This window comes from Camponotus floridanus, unplaced genomic scaffold (genome assembly GCF_003227725.1).
Source record: "Camponotus floridanus strain SB8 unplaced genomic scaffold, Cflo_v7.5 scaffold1, whole genome shotgun sequence".
Taxonomy (NCBI): Eukaryota; Metazoa; Arthropoda; class Insecta; order Hymenoptera; family Formicidae; genus Camponotus; species Camponotus floridanus.
In genome coordinates this window covers 5,365,539-5,382,083 of record NW_020229214.1, presented here as the reverse complement: position 1 = coordinate 5,382,083, position 16,545 = coordinate 5,365,539, and the positions used below count along the sequence as shown (strand labels likewise).

The following is a 16,545-nucleotide window of genomic DNA, read 5'->3' as shown; positions in this document are numbered from 1 at the left end:
AATGAGGTTTTTTTAAACACTCTAGAAATGATATGTGAACAAACAGTATAGGAAATAATGCAATTGCAATATAAATTAAAGAAATAATTGGCAGCATTTTAATAAAATAATTTTAGTATTTTTTTAATCAGCCTTGTCATTTTCCTGAGGAGGATCCCAAGAATGAAGTTGTTTTCGCCACAATTTCACCATACCATCCCAGCCTCTCCTACTGTATTTTATATATTTTGGTGGTGTCCTTGGATGTTCTCGTGTACGTTTCTCTCTGAAACAAAAATAAATAAATATGACATTTTAGGTTGGCACAAAATGCAATAAATCACATAGTAAACTCTTTGCTATCTTCATCTTTTATAAATTTAACTTAAACTATCTATGTAGAAATGGAAATTGCATCGTAACACTCACTTGGGGATTAGCTGAATGTATCTGTCGTATCCAATAGTGTTTTTGCCATAATCTATTTCCTTTTGTCTACGTGCTAATACAATCGGATCAGTTTCGAACTCTATGTGCTTTTTACTCTCTGACGAATTCGTGGTCGTGCTCGAGTCACTGGAATCACGTCTGGTACGAGATATCTTAGCATCTTCATTATCCATACTGTCTTGCCTCGTTCTTTTGCGCAGCGTATATGAATTCTCCGGCTTATTCTTTACATTGCCCTTGTACTCTACATATCTAATGTTGTCCTTATTTTTTCTATGCTCAGTTCGAGTATCGTCACTTTGTGCACTCGAATTTTCATAGTTTTGCGCGTTTCCGTAAACTTCTTCATTTATTTCGTCCTCATACCAAGGACTATTGTCTAAATCATTTCTTTCCACTTCATGTCTCGATTCGACAATTCCCTCATTATCCATACATATCACTATATCGAACAATTCGTCGTCCTCATTTATTTCCTTTTTTATTTCCACTGAAGAGTCACACGAAGGATTCATCTTAATGGATAATAACTAATTTTGCACTTCGATGAGCAAGAGGACTATCTAAAAAGATAAAAACATAACACTTTTTAAAAACAATCACTCTTGAATTTAATCACTTCGAAAATGCGATAACTTGTTCACTGTACACGTACAATTTTAGTCAAATATAACCTATTGTGCAGCCTCTGTTTCGCTTTGCAATTACGCGATATAAAACGCCTATTTACAATTCACTTTCATCAGCTGCCTCTGTTGATACTATTCATATAATTAAAGAATAAGAAAAAGAAAAATTCTCTCGTTATCGAACAAAGTGAAATTATACTTGTCAGTCTTCGAACATTTTCAATTCTCGTTCTCACTTCGCCCTGCGCGCCTTTTTGACTACTTGTAATTGTGTAATTAATTGCGATACATCGATGATCTCGATATCTCGATATTTCCTCTTCGATAAATTTCGAATACACTCGTGCGCGATTATATGAATTAGGCGAGTGAAAGATATATAAAATATAAAATTAATAAAATAAATCATTCGCAATTATAATATAATATATAATATATTAACACGGTATATATATATACAGGGTGAGGCATCTAAAACAGGCCACCTGAATAACTCCGTTGGTAAGCCGAATACAAAAAAATTGTTCAGACAAAAGTTGTATGTTTCAAGGGGGACATATGATGGTGTCATTAGTTTAATCTTGAAGAGCCACCCGAAGGTCACGTGAAGGTCAGCTCCAACTTTTTAAATGGGACACCTTATATGCGTTTGCATATTCTTGTAGCTCATCTCAAGAGCTTTCCAAAACACTACAATTATGTTAGTTTTCATTAAATACTTTCCAAGTTATGAGGCTTGAAATCATTTTTTAATTTTACATAAACCGTAAAATATCTTGTAAAATATTCATTTTTCGATTATTTTACCTTAATAATTTTATGTACAAAATAATGAGAAGAATCAATTGGTGTAAAGAAAACACATAATTGCTTCGAACAAAAAAATGTAATTTGCAATTAACAATTACATTTTTTTGTTCGAAGCAATTATGTGTTTTCTTTACACCAATTGATTCTTCTCATTATTTTGTACATAAAAGTATTAAGGTAAAATAATCGAAAAATGAATATTTTACAAGATATTTTACGGTTTATGTAAAATTAAAAAATGATTTCAAGCCTCATAACTTGGAAAGTATTTAATGAAAACTAACATAATTGTAGTGTTTTGGAAAGCTCTTGAGATGAGCTACAAGAATATGCAAACGCATATAAGGTGTCCCATTTAAAAAGTTGGAGCTGACCTTCACGTGACCTTCGGGTGGCTCTTCAAGATTAAACTAATGACACCATCATATGTCCCCCTTGAAACCATACAACTTTTGTCTGAACAATTTTTTTGTATTCGGCTTACCAACGGAGTTATTCAGGTGGCCTGTTTTAGATGCCTCACCCTGTATATATATATTCATGGAATTTTTTCTCTTATAAAACATCATGACATATCAAATATATTTTAATTATATACGTGCACATATAATCATTATTATACATCAATTATCGTAATTTTAATATTACTTAATATTAATTTTCAGAAATTTCTGCACTTAAAACAAGTTAAATATATATTCGAGTATTTTAAAGACAGAGAATGAAAAAAGTGTAAGAAAGGTTGGGTTAGGTTAGGTTGCATTAAAAGCATGTGCGATGGCTAACATCTGATGCACGTGACAAGTGTTGACACTCAAATCGAAACGAAAACACACATCGTTACCTGAAAAAATTTCTCCCGCGAATGTTGCGTATGATTAAATCAAGTTTGATTCAATCCGACTTTTGAGTAATTAAGATCCGAAGCCACACAAGCAAGTGGAAGAGGAAGAAAAAGAATGTCGAATGTGATCGTGCTAAGTGATTCGGACGAACCTGCGTCGCCCGCGTTTGTTGACAAATGCAACAAGAATGGATCTGAAATTAACGAAGAACATCGTTTCAACATTACAAGTGACTTCGACTTTCCGGAGGTACCGTTCTGTCGCGAGATCGCAGAAAACTCGACGTCGCAAAGCGAGGAGGATTCTCCCAATTTGAATGTTGACAATGGCTACAAGTATCCTGGACCATCGCATACCATGTCCGATTCTCACGACTCGGAAGATAATCGGGTCGAAAAGCCTTCGCGAAAAGCGACTACGCGTAAAAAAGATAAGACGACATTAAAGGAGGAACGACTGAGATGTCAACAAGCGCGAGCGAGAGAGAAGGCGTTGAAGGCGATCGAAAAGAAAAAGTCTAAAGACATAAAGCCCGGAGAATGCTTGAAATTTATGGAAGTTAATCTTGATCGAAATATTGCGTTTGCTTTTCGTACAGAAATTGAAAGCGCGTTGCAAAGTGCTGATATTAAAATTAACGTAACTACCGAGTTAATTCCAAACAGTATTACATGGCAAAGGAACATCGAAAAGAACTATGTCAGTGAAGATAATGAAGTGCATTCAAACAAAAGTGTACAGACAGAAGAATACGTTATCGTAATTTGGAACAATTATGAAGCAGTAAAACATGTGGCAGAAGGTACTGTCTGCACTTCCATCTCACGTATTAAGTCTCTGATTCCAAATTATAATATGACTCTGGTTATCTTTGGCATGGAAGAGTATTTCACGTATCGGAAGAAACAGAAAACGGATCAGAATTCTAAAAGTAAAGGATCGAGATATAACAGTAAAAGTAATCAGCATTTTGAAACATTCCCAACTATATCGAGACAGCAGTTGGAAATGTGCCTAACTGAAGTTCAGATAGTAGCCAAATGTAGCAGCAGATTAATTGAGAATGCACAGGATCTAGGTTTAATGGTGTATCAATATACAAAGTCTATTTCGGAAATACCATATAAATTACAGAAGAAGGAAAGTCAGGTAGATAAATTTGACTGGTATGTTATGGGAGACAATAAGAACACTGTGCGTGTGGACAAAGATGGAAATGGATTGAAGAGATTATGGCAGCAGCAGTTGTGCCAATTTAATTTAAGTAGCTTGGAAACATCAGAAGCGATATGTACAGTTTATCCTAGTCCAATGCAACTGATCAAGGTATCGTTAAATTTTACAATTAATATTTCATTTTACTATATTGCTAGAAAAAGAACTTTTCTTACTTTAATAAATATATAAGTACAATTTTTATTTTTATTCTTTTTTTTTAGGCTTATAGAAATTGTACACCTGACGAAGGCATGAATTTATTGAAAGACATACCAGTAAGTCTTAATCTTCCTTTATATATTGACCAATTAATATATAAAATAATAAAGTTATATTAAACATATATTTGAATTTTTTTTTCTTTATAATATATAGACAATTTCTGTATGATTTTTATCTTAATTATATCATCACATATACAAATATAGATTTAATTATTATATTTTATACACATACACATGATAAAATTTATATAAAATTATAAAATTTCTTCATATAAGCGCTAGTACTTTAAAAAGATAGTATAATTACTCACAATTTAATAATATAATAAAAAAAAAGTCTCGTTCTCTTTATAGATTAGGAGAGCAGTGGGACCTCTCACAGCTGTACGTAAAATCGGTCCTGAATTAAGTAAAAAGATATATGTGATGTTTACCTCGCAAAACGGAGATGCTCTATTAGGAACTGACATATAGGTAACTGCAAATTTTTATAGAAATTTTATTTATATTTATTTCAGTTATATCATTTCATTTGTGTAATTCTTGATACATTAAATATAAATCTATAATCTTAAAAAGTATTACATTCTCTATAGCTGAGATGTCAGTTCTGAGACATCTTTTCTACTACCTTAACTGTTATCATAATAATTTCAATACTTTAATGATAGATTTTTCAAAAGTCAGATTTCCATGTAATATTTAAAGCAGATAATATATAAGATAACTATATACATTTTCATTTTTAGTTTCTTTTTATTTTTCTCAAACATATACGAAAGAAACGACTATGTAAAAGAAATTAATTAAAAGAAATTGGCACAGTCTAGAGATACAATTTGTAAAATAGTGGCGTTTTTCTATTATTTAATATTATTTAGTTTTCGTTTTTTTCTTTCAAATTCTTTGGTTAATTTGGATAGCATGAACACTATATGTATATATGGAAGAATTTTATAATACTATTAAGCATGCATATAAATATAAACATAAATATATATATACATATATATGCATGTACATATATAATTGAATTAATAAATATATTTTTTAAGTTTTTATGTCTATATACGCACATGTCTTTTTTATACTATATGTATATACATAAAATATTGCACATGTAATACATAAAACCTTAAGATTGCATTATAATCTCATTGTAACAATAAAATACGTATTAATTATCACTATTAAAGCTTAGAGACCAGTGTGTGACTCATATAATAATGAATAATGTATTATTACTATAATATTATTGTATTATTCTTATAAAAATTATTATAATTAATATAATAGGAATGTATATATATATATATTTTAACATATTAATTATAAGTAATATATATATATATATATATATATATATATATATATATATTTAAAAAGATAACATAAACGCCTTGGAGAGATTTCACAACATATATATATATATATGTTGTGAAATCTCTTCAAAAGATTTATACTATCTTTTTAAAATAATATAGATGTTTTTTTATACGTTTTCTCGCAAATTGCACAATATATCATCAAGAACTTACGTCACATATCTTATGAAACAATTATGTATTTTATTGTATTTCATTGTTATCAAAAATGGACTGTTCTGAGTTGTATTTTTTATCGTGCTCCAGCTTCGTGTCGTCTAAAATATTGCAGTTGTCATCGTCGAGATTTGCAGATGACATCATATCAATCGTGGACACGTATTTACGTTCGATGATATTAGTCTTAATAGCGTCCTCGATTTCGAGTACGTTATCCATTAAAGAATCATCATAATTTATCGATGCTTTGGAAGATTGTGCTTGCACATATTTATGCTCGTCTTTCTCGAAAGTCAGAATTTTAGGTGTATTAACGTTTTCCGTAATCTTTGTTGTTACAACCATCTGTTGTTCACTTTTCTCGTTCTGTTGAGCAGGTTGAGAGCTTCTCTTCGCCAGAATGATCTTGGTATATTTTACAGCGGGTTGTATTAGTCGATTTTCTATCGGTACTCTGTTCTTCGTTGAGACGCCACTATTCTGAGATCGCGTTTGCAATATCAGCTGATTTAAATTTTGCATATTGGGACATATAACAGGTTTATTTGGCGTTTGCTTATCTTGCTTATTGCTAATTAAAACTACTTTAGTGGTGCTGCTTAATTTGGGTCTCTCCTGAGGTTCCTTAATCGATGTTGCTTGCGTTACTATCGGTATTTTGTCGATGTTATTTAAATTATCATCATCTTTGGCGAATATTATCGGTATATCCAGTATATTTCCCAGATCATCATCAATATCGTTTGTAACAATATTTTTCTTTTGAATATTTTGAACGACTTTCCCTTTTTGCAGTCTTTGTAAATTGTTGGCATTGACCGTGATCTTCGGCATCGTCTTCATCGACTTGTGAGAGAGCTTCAATTTGTTGGACAAAGGCAAAATGTTTCCAGAGTTTTGGCTGTTAAACGGAACTATTACTGATGAGGACGCGCTTCTGTTGTGAAGGGAATTCTCGACAATGACTATGTTACCGCACGATGTATTATGGGAATTGTCAGTATTGTTGGATGAGCCTCCTTGTCGTGGTAAATGTGTCGACTTGGACATCTCCAATAAGTGAGATTCACTGCTCATTCCCATTTCCTCCATCGCTATAAAATATAGATGTATGTATTTGCCTCAGATTCTCTCAGAAAAATATATAAGTATATATATATATATTATTAACATGCAAAAATATTCCAGAGACATTTCCAACACTATACCACGCAACACATTCACGTCTGACATATTAAATATATGAGTGTAAAACACTTTTATATATTTTTGATACTTAATCTGTGTTAAATATTTTTTATTAACAATTTTATATCTTTAGTTTAATTGTTCATTTTAATTGTTCATTAACATTTCATTTTGTGCATTGAAATGATATATTATTTTAACAATCTTATAATACTATTATTATTTTAATAATCTTATATAATTATATCAATAACATTAATATTAATTAAATGTGATGGGAGAGATAGAAATTTAAACTAAAAGAATTTTTATCTTATTAAAAACGAAAAATTCCAGCAAAAAAAATATAATATTAAGCAGTTCCTTTTACATCAAGGCCCTATTGTACTGAGTGCTTTTTTAAACCTGATATAATAAGCTTTTTTAAACCTGATATAATAAGTAAAGGCATTAATTAAACATCCCAAAACCAATTATGTTTTTGTTCACATATCTAAATTGATTAATGGTTTATATTTTATTCAATGGACGGGAATAATATAAGGTTGGGAATTAAACAAATTCGAATTATATATATATCACAAAAAAATATTTATTGAATACAAAATAAAAGGCAACCTGATATTGTATCTACAATATTCCTTTTTAATACGTACTTAAAGATCCACGATGATGCTTATCCACAAGTGTTAATAGCATTTAGGATATAATATGCATATATGTCTAAATATATTAACTATTTACATTCATGTTACCGATTAAGAGATAGATTGAAAATCCCCTTAGTTCCATGTATTTGAAATTTTTTATCTGAAGATAATTAAATAATTGAAAGTAATAGAAGCACATGGTCTTGTTAAACCCTTTTACTTACTTAAGCTAGAAAATTAAAGAAAATATATGAAGAGAGTTTCTACTAAATAAAATAAGTCTACTATCAAATTAATATTAAGCAGCTTTAGGAAAGAGGATATTTTGGTTTTATATAGGGAAAAATCATGATAAATGTGAGAGAGACTTGAGTGAATAAATACTTATAAATTCATAATCCGTATTATAAATTTAGAATCTATTTGTTATATATGATTCGTTTTCTTAATAATACACTAAAAGAATTTATTTTTAAAATATTTACACAATAATATTATATTAGATAAACGAAATCCATAAGGCTCTGAATATTACGAAATAAGACGAATAAAACTGAGCTAGTAAGAGTTAAGCACGTAAATAGCGTGTAAATAAAATAAAATTTCCAATGATCATTAAGCAAATTTATTAAGACATTTCGAGCATACTTCAGGCCATTTAGTTAAATAAATTTAAAAAATCGTACGATCGTCATTATATGATCGGAATAATGCGATTTTTTAAAATCACAGCAAACCTCTGGTGTTTTCTAATAGGTCCAGCTATTAGAAAAACAATATAATATACAATATATACAATGTGTTGCATTCCGTACATATTATAATATATTTTATATGTATGATTTTTTTGTTAATTTATTTAACTAAATAGCCCAAAATGTCTTAATTGCCTAATATAACTAGGCAGTTATATTAGGAATTTTATTTTATATCCACATTGTTTACTCACTTTGGTCTTATGAGCCCAATTTTATTTTTTTGCCTTATTTTGTAATATTATATTTAGTATTCTACTTTAACAGAAAAAAGTTATAAGCAATATAATCAGATATAAGTAATATAAGTATACATATGTGTATAGTTTAATATATATATATATATATATATATATATATATATATATATAGGGTGTTCTAAAAAGGTATGTCAAAAATTTAAGGAGATATTCCTCGCATCTGAAGGATGAAAAAATGTTATATAGATGTAGGTGCGGAAATGCTTATTTCAGGAGTTATGTTGAAAATATTGTAAAACCAAATGTAAATAAGCCTAATTAAACGATTGTTGTCTACAATAATTAATCCTAAATTTTTCCTTGTGTAAAAGTAATACAGCTAACAGTATTTTCAATATAATTCCTGAAATAAGCATTTCCGCACCTATGTCCATATAACATTTTTTCATCCTTCAGATGTAAGGAATATCTCCTGAAATTTTTGATATACCTTTTTAAAACATCCTGTGATATATGTGTATATGTGTATATATATATATATATATATATATATATATATATGTATATACACACACATATAGGTGATAACTTTTAACCCCTCTCTTTCCTATATATGTTGAAATTTGAAGTCTGTAAAATTTATCATAAAAAGATACTATTTAAATAAATTGTATGTAATACACAATTGTAATATATATATATATATATGTAAAAATATTTTATTACATAATATTTTAAAAAAAACTTCATAATAAATTATATTTTTTAATATTTCTTTCATGTGCTTCGTTTTAATGTTTATAATTTTATATACTAAATTATTAAAGATTATAAGAAACTGAGAGAATTTTTAGTCTATTCCTTTTAATTAATACAGTTATGTACTAGAATTACATGTAGTATCGCATAATTTTGAAAATTAAATAGTTTGTGCGTTTTATGTACAAGTGTAAAAATTTGGTATAAAAATTTATTATCGGTGTTATATATCTATATATAAATAAACTTTGCTGAAAGACAAAAAAAAGGAATGAAATTATAAAAAAATTATGAATTTATTAATCCTATACGATATTCATTATATGTAGATGTCACGCACTAAAGAAGTATCATAAACATGTAAATTTGCTTATTTGTGTTTGAAAAAATATAAATAGAAGTAAATTCTTAAAATTAATGGTTATATAAATGTAGCAAATATATTAATTATTCTCATATTATTAAGTGTATAGTGCCCATTTTGCTAAATATTCTTATTTGTATTTTAAAGTTACCAATGTTAAATGTGTATTATAAACTTTATATATATATATATATATATATATATATATATATGTATATATGTAAAAATATTTTATTATATAATTTTAGAAACTTTATAATAATTTATAATAAAATTATAATTTCTAAATTTTTTCCTTTCAATTTTCACTTTTATTTTAATGATACTCTAACAATACGCAGAATAAAAAATATCGTTTTATCTTTCGATCGTTTTTTTCTCTAATATGGTTTCATGATCACATGATAAATATATAAGTAATAAAAATCGCTAGAGAAGAACACCACTTTATAAGCAGATATCACTATATATGAATATTTGACTCTATAAGAATCAAAATTCTAAATAGACCCATAAAACAAATTGTAATATTAATTGTAATATTTGATATGATAGATCCATAAATTTTATATAGACTATAAATAAATATTTATCGCTATGTTTCAGATAAATTATTTAATAATTGATTAGATAATAATAATCTACCTTTTGCAGGAGTCGTTGTGGAGGATGTTATGCTACTCGCCAATGAATTGGTAGTCGTTAGTAGAATACTGGAAGCCGATGATACACGGGTGGAAGATGTACCACTCGTGAGCGCAATCGAACTCTTTCCACTTTGTAAAAGATTTGACAATGTGCCAGTTGTCGCACAGGCAGGTTTACTACTTCCCGCTATTTAATCGAGAAAGGAAGAATGTAAGTAATAAACACTTTCAGTTACTTTCCCCATATTCTAGCATAAACTAATTACAACATGTATTTTACCTGCGGTAGCTGTATTAACTCTAATTTGATTTCCTGCAGTAAAAACGTTCACTAATTTCGCGTCCCCACTCTTGTCAGCTACGTTGACTTGTCTATAATTATTCGACATTACATTCGAATAAGATTTGTTAGCAGACGCTATTTTCATCTTCGTAACATTCTGTAGTGGCACATTCGAAATGATCTTCGGTACTTTGATAGTCGCGGTCGCAGTTGCAGTTTTGGACATGTTAGTTGTTTTGGAAGGAGTGGTCGCAGATTGATTCACCGTAGTAGGTGCTAAACGTATCGGTCCTATCGGTGCTAAACTTGCTAGCGTACCTATATTGAGCGTTATGCCATTTTCTGCGTTAATATTTGTCTGTAATAAATGATATATAATTAATTAGTATTGCGATATTTGAAATGTATTACAATGCATTTATAAATATTTCAAGAAAGATTGCCTCGTTTTTTTCTTAGAATAGTCCAAGTGATATTTGCTAATCAAGTATTATTAATTATTTTAAATGTGTATATTATAAATTTTAGTTTTTGTATGATAATTACCTGTCCAGCAGGAAGCTTAGAAGTCTTCGGATGTTCTGCTAATTGATTTTTCTGATTGATCGTAGGTCGCTTCCGTTTCAAAGTGGAGATATGATTTGCGTGTTGTCCACTCACCTGCACAAGGTTAGACTGAGTACTGAAGGTACCAATTTTGGAAGGCGAATTTGTCGTCGTGTTTGTCGCAGCTGATGGCACAGAGGATACCGGTGTGTTTGGCCGGGATTTTTTCACGGTTGGCGAATTAGGTTCGCTTTCCATGGAACTACTCGTCGAGTTTCTTCGTTTATGAGATTCTTTTTTATTCTTGTTCTCGCAAACAGTTGGCATCGCGGATCGCAACGGTTGCGGTTGCAGTAGAATGCTACCGATAAAGTCGCCAATTTCGTCCAATATACATCTATCCACCATGCTCTGTGTGATACCCTCTAGTACTTTCTTGGACGTAGATATTCTGAGATAATCGTCGGCCGTACCTACGATCACTAGACTCGTCTCCACGAGCATCTTTTCCCGGAGATGCTCTAAATCATCTGGTCTAACGAGAGTGGCGTTTTGTCCGATAATAAACATAATAGGGCAGCGAATATCCATCAACATGTCGTCGGGTGTACCACGTTTTCCTTCGACCGTCGCGAAAGGAAATCCGATACAGATAACAGCGGTTACATGTTCCATTTGGGCAATCTACACCATGGAATAAGGAAAAATTAATAATAAGAAGAGAGAGAAAGAGTAAAATACATAAATGGAAAAGGGTAAAATAAACTTACCTGACAAGCAAGTGCTGCACCAGTATTGAAACCTACGAGGATGATGGATCTACCAGGACAATCGCTCCTAACATCTTGTATCTTGGCTCTCGTAGCTTGAACTAATTGATCAATGCATACCATCATGGTCATTCTGTTAGCTGCCAATCCCATTTGAGTATGAACAGTAGCAACCGTGCCTAACGATCCTAACTGCGTGATCCATTTATGTTGACGAGAAGAAACCATCGATGTGATACCAGAGGGTACTATTATCAAAATCGGATTTCCAGGCAGTTTCTTCTATAATCAATTATATTTGTCTTCATATATTAGAGCAATGTAATATAATATACATTAGTGATTAAATTATCATATTTACCAGTCGATTTCCGTTCAAACTCGGCGCAACTGGATCCCAAGATCGTTTCAAGAGCGATCCGAGTGTTTCCCATGTAATAGAACCTCCCCTAGCATTAATATTCGGTTGTACGGCAATCATTTTATCGATTAGCTGAGGAATTTTTGATCTCAAGGTCTGTAAGATATCGAGATAGATTGCCAAGTATTCTTGAGGGAGATGCTCAAACAATAAATTGTGCAGCCATTGAGCTAATCTCCAATCCCATCCAGTCGATGCTAACATTTCCCGAAATCGTCTTGCCGCGATATCGATGGATGTTCTTCGGAAGATGGGTTCCATTGTACTCTTAGCCTTGGCCAATCTCGCGAGTCTTTCTGAACTCAATATCCGAGTCACTTTGCTGAATATCCGATTTTGAACTGAAGACCATAAGGTTTTATTTATATTCTCCTCCCAATCCTCCTCCTTCTCAGGTCGTGCAAAACTTGCTAAACGTTGAAATTCGTCCATGAGATGTCGAGTTCTATTTAAATCAAAAAGTGGTATCGATGGTTCGCTGCCAATATCTTCCACATCAATTTCTTCATCCTTTCTATGTTTAAAATGTAAAAAATAATATAGTACAATAGTAGAACAATTTTATATTACATTACTTTTAAAGATTAATTTAATCTAGATATTATCGATAATCTTACTTTGTTGGAGTATTTTTTGAAAAAAATAACTTTTTTACAGGCTTGACATAATTGTTTTCTGGCTTCCAGTTCCAAGGTCGAGTATAACAATGATCTTTGAATATTACGTCAATGTCCATCTCACAATTTCCAGCAAGTTGATGTAAATATACTGTTATTTTATTTGAACTGTCATCAAACGTGTCAGCGGTTGGACTTGGTAGGCCAGAACTGCCTACAGAAGTAGATGGTGTCACAGGTACGGATGTTAACATTATGCTGTCTTCTATTTCCGATACTAAATTTATCAGCAGTGCTAAAATGAATAAATAAATTTTATTGACTTCTAAACATTTTATTGTATAATAATATCATATAAAAAAACTAATATACACATTGGTGGAACAGAATTCTCTGAAATGAATATTGTCAGTGATATATACTGTGTGCTAAAATAATCAGCTAACTGATATAAACTTATTACCACTATACCAAATAATTATATGTATTAATGCTAAAGTGCTATACGTATACATTTACACCTTTCTCTAAATTAAATTAAATGTAGATCTTTACACATCATCTGAAAACTAACCTATATCTACACCACGTTAGATAACGTTTAACGTTTTCTGAGTCATCAGTTTAATAATGGTCAATTGCTACCATTTGCTGCAATTTACTGAATATATTGCAGTTCGACATATTCTGGGACACTTCAATTGTATAACTTATATATGAATAAATCTTATTTAGTAGCACACGCAATTAAAACAGTAAAAATTAACATACATAAACATATGTATCTCTTTTCGAGTATCTCTAATCGACAATGATCGAATGATCCTTGCTTATGTGCGTAATATATATACATGAGCATGTATGCGAGTTTTATTACTTTATACGTGTACGTAAGCACATGTGGCCATTGTGAATTTACTCGCTTTAGCTGCACTTTTTTCATTTATAAAAGTGCACATAACTGAAACAATATCTTTACAATATCTTACACTTTCTAATCCATGATGTAAAAAGGAGGGGAGAATAAATAATGCAAGATATATAAAGAAATACAAGGGCATTTTTTGTAAAATAATATAAGAAAGATAGATGAAAATATTCACGTTTAACTGGAAAGGGGAAGAATACAGAGTACATATAGTCGAGATTTAATCGATTACGTTCGACTTGCATGACGATGTAATATCGACGTTTCATTTACCGGGTGTCCTAAATCCGACTGCACTTTCGCGTCGACGTTAGTCGTGTTATTACGATGAATTGTTTAAGTTTAATATTACGATTTATATCCTTTGTTTACAAAAAAGCGTGTGTTGATCTTAGTTTAAATGTGTAACGTGCTGAGATGACTAACGTACGCGGATTTAAGCTTTCGGCGGGAGTTTGGTTTGACGTTCTGCTACGTGTCTTTCTGGCAGTGCTATTCGTGTAAGTTGACATTTCGATAAGGAGTAATTATGTGTAATCATATGTAATAAAACACTTAAGCTGCTACACGTGTCATTAGACATATCATTAGACTAATGTTTACATGGGGGATGCAATTAATATTAATTAACAAAAATTGTCTGCAATTTTATGCATATTACATTACATCATTGCACAGGAACATTTGCTTTTGGAGTAATTAATATTTTTATTAATATAAGACATACATCATTAATATGATTATCAACAATTTTTCATTTTATCAATATTTTTTTCGAAAAATGAAAATCTGGTATATATATTGTATATTTATTTTTTTGACATACAATTGATAAGCAATTGCTTATTCTTTCTTATCATAGTAGTGTACTATTAATCAAGTGGAATATTTTGAATTTCATGACTTTTAGGGAGCTGGAAAAAGCAGAACCATTTACAAGAAAAATTCACGAAGATGAATTATGGTTGTACAAAAATCCAAGAACAGATTCTTTTGTGCCAACCACAGTATTATGGGTATATATATTTATAGATAATATATATATATATATATATATATATATATATATATTTATATTTATATATTAGAAATAATATATATTAAATAAAATACTTTTTTTTTAGCCTCTTGTATTTATGATGCCGATTATTGTTATTTGTTTCTTTTTTATAATGCACAAAGATAAAGTTGATCTTCAACAGTCAGTATTATCTGTAACATTAGCCCTAGGATTTAATGGTCTTATTACAGATATTTTGAAACTTATAGTAGGTATGTTAAATGATTAAAATTATTGATTATTTGAGAGAGAGTGAGAGAGAGAGAGAGAGAAAGAGAGAGTTGGATAGATCTATGTTAAATCAAATTAAAAAATTTTTTTAATATCAGTTACTTCATCATTCACTACTTTTAGGTCGTCCAAGGCCAGATTTCTTTTGGCGTTGTTTTCCAGATGGTCAAATAAATCCGGGATTTAAATGTACTGGAGATCCAATTGCTATTAGAGATGGAAAGAAGTCATTCCCAAGCGGACATTCCTCATGTATGTTAACACATCAGCAATAATACTTGCAAATATTTCCCTCTGTTTTGAATAAATTGATATTCATAATTATATTTGTATAAATGTATCAGTTAATTTGTTAAATAACATATTAAGATAACATACATTTCCTAATTAGGATGTTTTATTTACATAATTTATCTTCTAGTTGCGTTCGCTAGTTTTGGATTCATCTCCTTGTATCTAGCTGGAAAACTACATACATTTAGTCTGGCAGGAAAAGGACAATCATGGAGATTATGTATGTTCTTTCTACCATTCTGTATAGCTCTTACTATTGCATTAAGCAGAACCTGTGATTACCATCATCATTGGCAAGGTAAACTTTTATTTTTGAGATATTTTTGAACCTATCTCTTTATTGATATGCAATTTTTTTTTAGACGTAGCAGCAGGATCAATAATAGGTTATTGCTTAACATATATTTGCTACAGACATTATTATCCTCCGTTAGATTCACCATATTGTGATAAACCATACATTGCGCTTACGTTACAAATTCAATCAGACATCAAATATAAGAAGAGTGAAGAAATTAAGTGGATATAAAAGTGGAGTGTATTTCTATCTGTTTGTTGTATAAAAATATCTTAATCGGTATTTAACATTTTATTTAAACTCTTTCAAACCTGTATTTTATGTTGATATACAAAAGAGAATATATATATATCTCTATATCAGTGAAGAAACAGATTCTTAAATATATTGAAATATATTTGTATATATTACACATTTGTTTGTTTCGGTTCTATCATGTCTTTTTGTCTTTTTGTTTTATAAGATTTATAAGATAAGTTTTATAAGATTTTACTTTTTTCATTTTCTAGAAGAATTTCTATGCGCTTTTAATTTTTTCTTTCAATTATAGTTATATCAATATTAATTCTAAAATAATATAATAATTTTAATTATAGTATATGACAATAGTATTTATGACAAACGATCAATATAACAGATTTATTTTCCATAACTATGTGTTTAAATTTATGCAATCAAAATTGTAAAGGGAATTATCGTAAGTTGAAATAGGCGCCATTTTCGAGCTGTATTCGGAAATCGACTGGAAATAGAGCAGCTTCTGATCGACCAATCAGAATTCAAAGGAATTCTGCGTTCCTATTGGTCAACCGATTGCTCCTTTCCTCCGACGAGT

The 16,545-nt window shown here is 30.1% G+C and overlaps 4 protein-coding genes across 7 annotated transcripts; 2 read left to right on the top strand and 2 right to left on the bottom strand.

The window, feature by feature from the left end:
* Positions 1–18: 18 nt before the first annotated feature.
* Positions 19–1,307, bottom strand: LOC105254515 (histone RNA hairpin-binding protein). Its single transcript, XM_011263252.3, has 3 exons — positions 1,085–1,307; positions 409–992; positions 19–265 (listed from the first exon to the last, which is right to left on the bottom strand). The coding sequence occupies exons 2-3, from the start codon at positions 942–944 to the stop codon at positions 124–126; spliced, it is 678 nt and encodes a 225-aa protein (XP_011261554.1). The 5' UTR covers positions 945–992; positions 1,085–1,307; the 3' UTR covers positions 19–123.
* A 1,267-nt stretch (positions 1,308–2,574) lies between these two features.
* On the top strand, positions 2,575–11,980 carry LOC105254513 (crossover junction endonuclease EME1). 2 transcript variants are annotated; one of them, XR_003123588.1, is made up of 5 exons: positions 2,575–4,039; positions 4,153–4,206; positions 4,510–4,629; positions 10,270–10,473; positions 11,157–11,980. XR_003123588.1 is itself a non-coding variant. In XM_011263249.3 (4 exons), exons 1-3 carry the CDS (start codon positions 2,828–2,830, stop codon positions 4,627–4,629), a joined length of 1,386 nt encoding a protein of 461 aa, XP_011261551.1. In that variant the 5' UTR covers positions 2,575–2,827; the 3' UTR covers positions 6,495–6,731. The 2 variants fall into 2 exon arrangements, 1 of the variants encoding a protein (XP_011261551.1); XM_011263249.3 differs by lacking the exons at positions 10,270–10,473; positions 11,157–11,980 and adding an exon at positions 6,495–6,731.
* On the bottom strand, positions 5,648–14,015 carry LOC105254514 (KAT8 regulatory NSL complex subunit 3). Of its 3 annotated transcripts, none has more exons than XM_020028535.2 (8): positions 13,671–14,015; positions 12,900–13,194; positions 12,223–12,796; positions 11,862–12,143; positions 11,092–11,775; positions 10,543–10,903; positions 10,261–10,449; positions 5,648–6,793 (listed from the first exon to the last, which is right to left on the bottom strand). In XM_020028535.2, the coding sequence occupies exons 1-8, from the start codon at positions 13,840–13,842 to the stop codon at positions 5,724–5,726; spliced, it is 3,627 nt and encodes a 1,208-aa protein (XP_019884094.1). In that variant the 5' UTR covers positions 13,843–14,015; the 3' UTR covers positions 5,648–5,723. The 3 variants fall into 3 exon arrangements, with proteins under 3 accessions (XP_019884094.1, XP_019884095.1, XP_011261552.1); XM_020028536.2 differs by having other exon boundaries at positions 11,862–12,140; XM_011263250.2 differs by lacking the exon at positions 13,671–14,015 and adding an exon at positions 13,474–13,662.
* Positions 14,016–14,080: 65 nt separating this feature from the next.
* LOC105254512 (phospholipid phosphatase 5) lies at positions 14,081–15,992 on the top strand. The gene is made up of 6 exons (XM_025414226.1): positions 14,081–14,327; positions 14,738–14,843; positions 14,952–15,099; positions 15,242–15,370; positions 15,540–15,710; positions 15,775–15,992. The coding sequence occupies exons 1-6, from the start codon at positions 14,245–14,247 to the stop codon at positions 15,939–15,941; spliced, it is 804 nt and encodes a 267-aa protein (XP_025270011.1). The 5' UTR covers positions 14,081–14,244; the 3' UTR covers positions 15,942–15,992.
* The last annotated feature ends 553 nt before the right edge of the window (positions 15,993–16,545 follow it).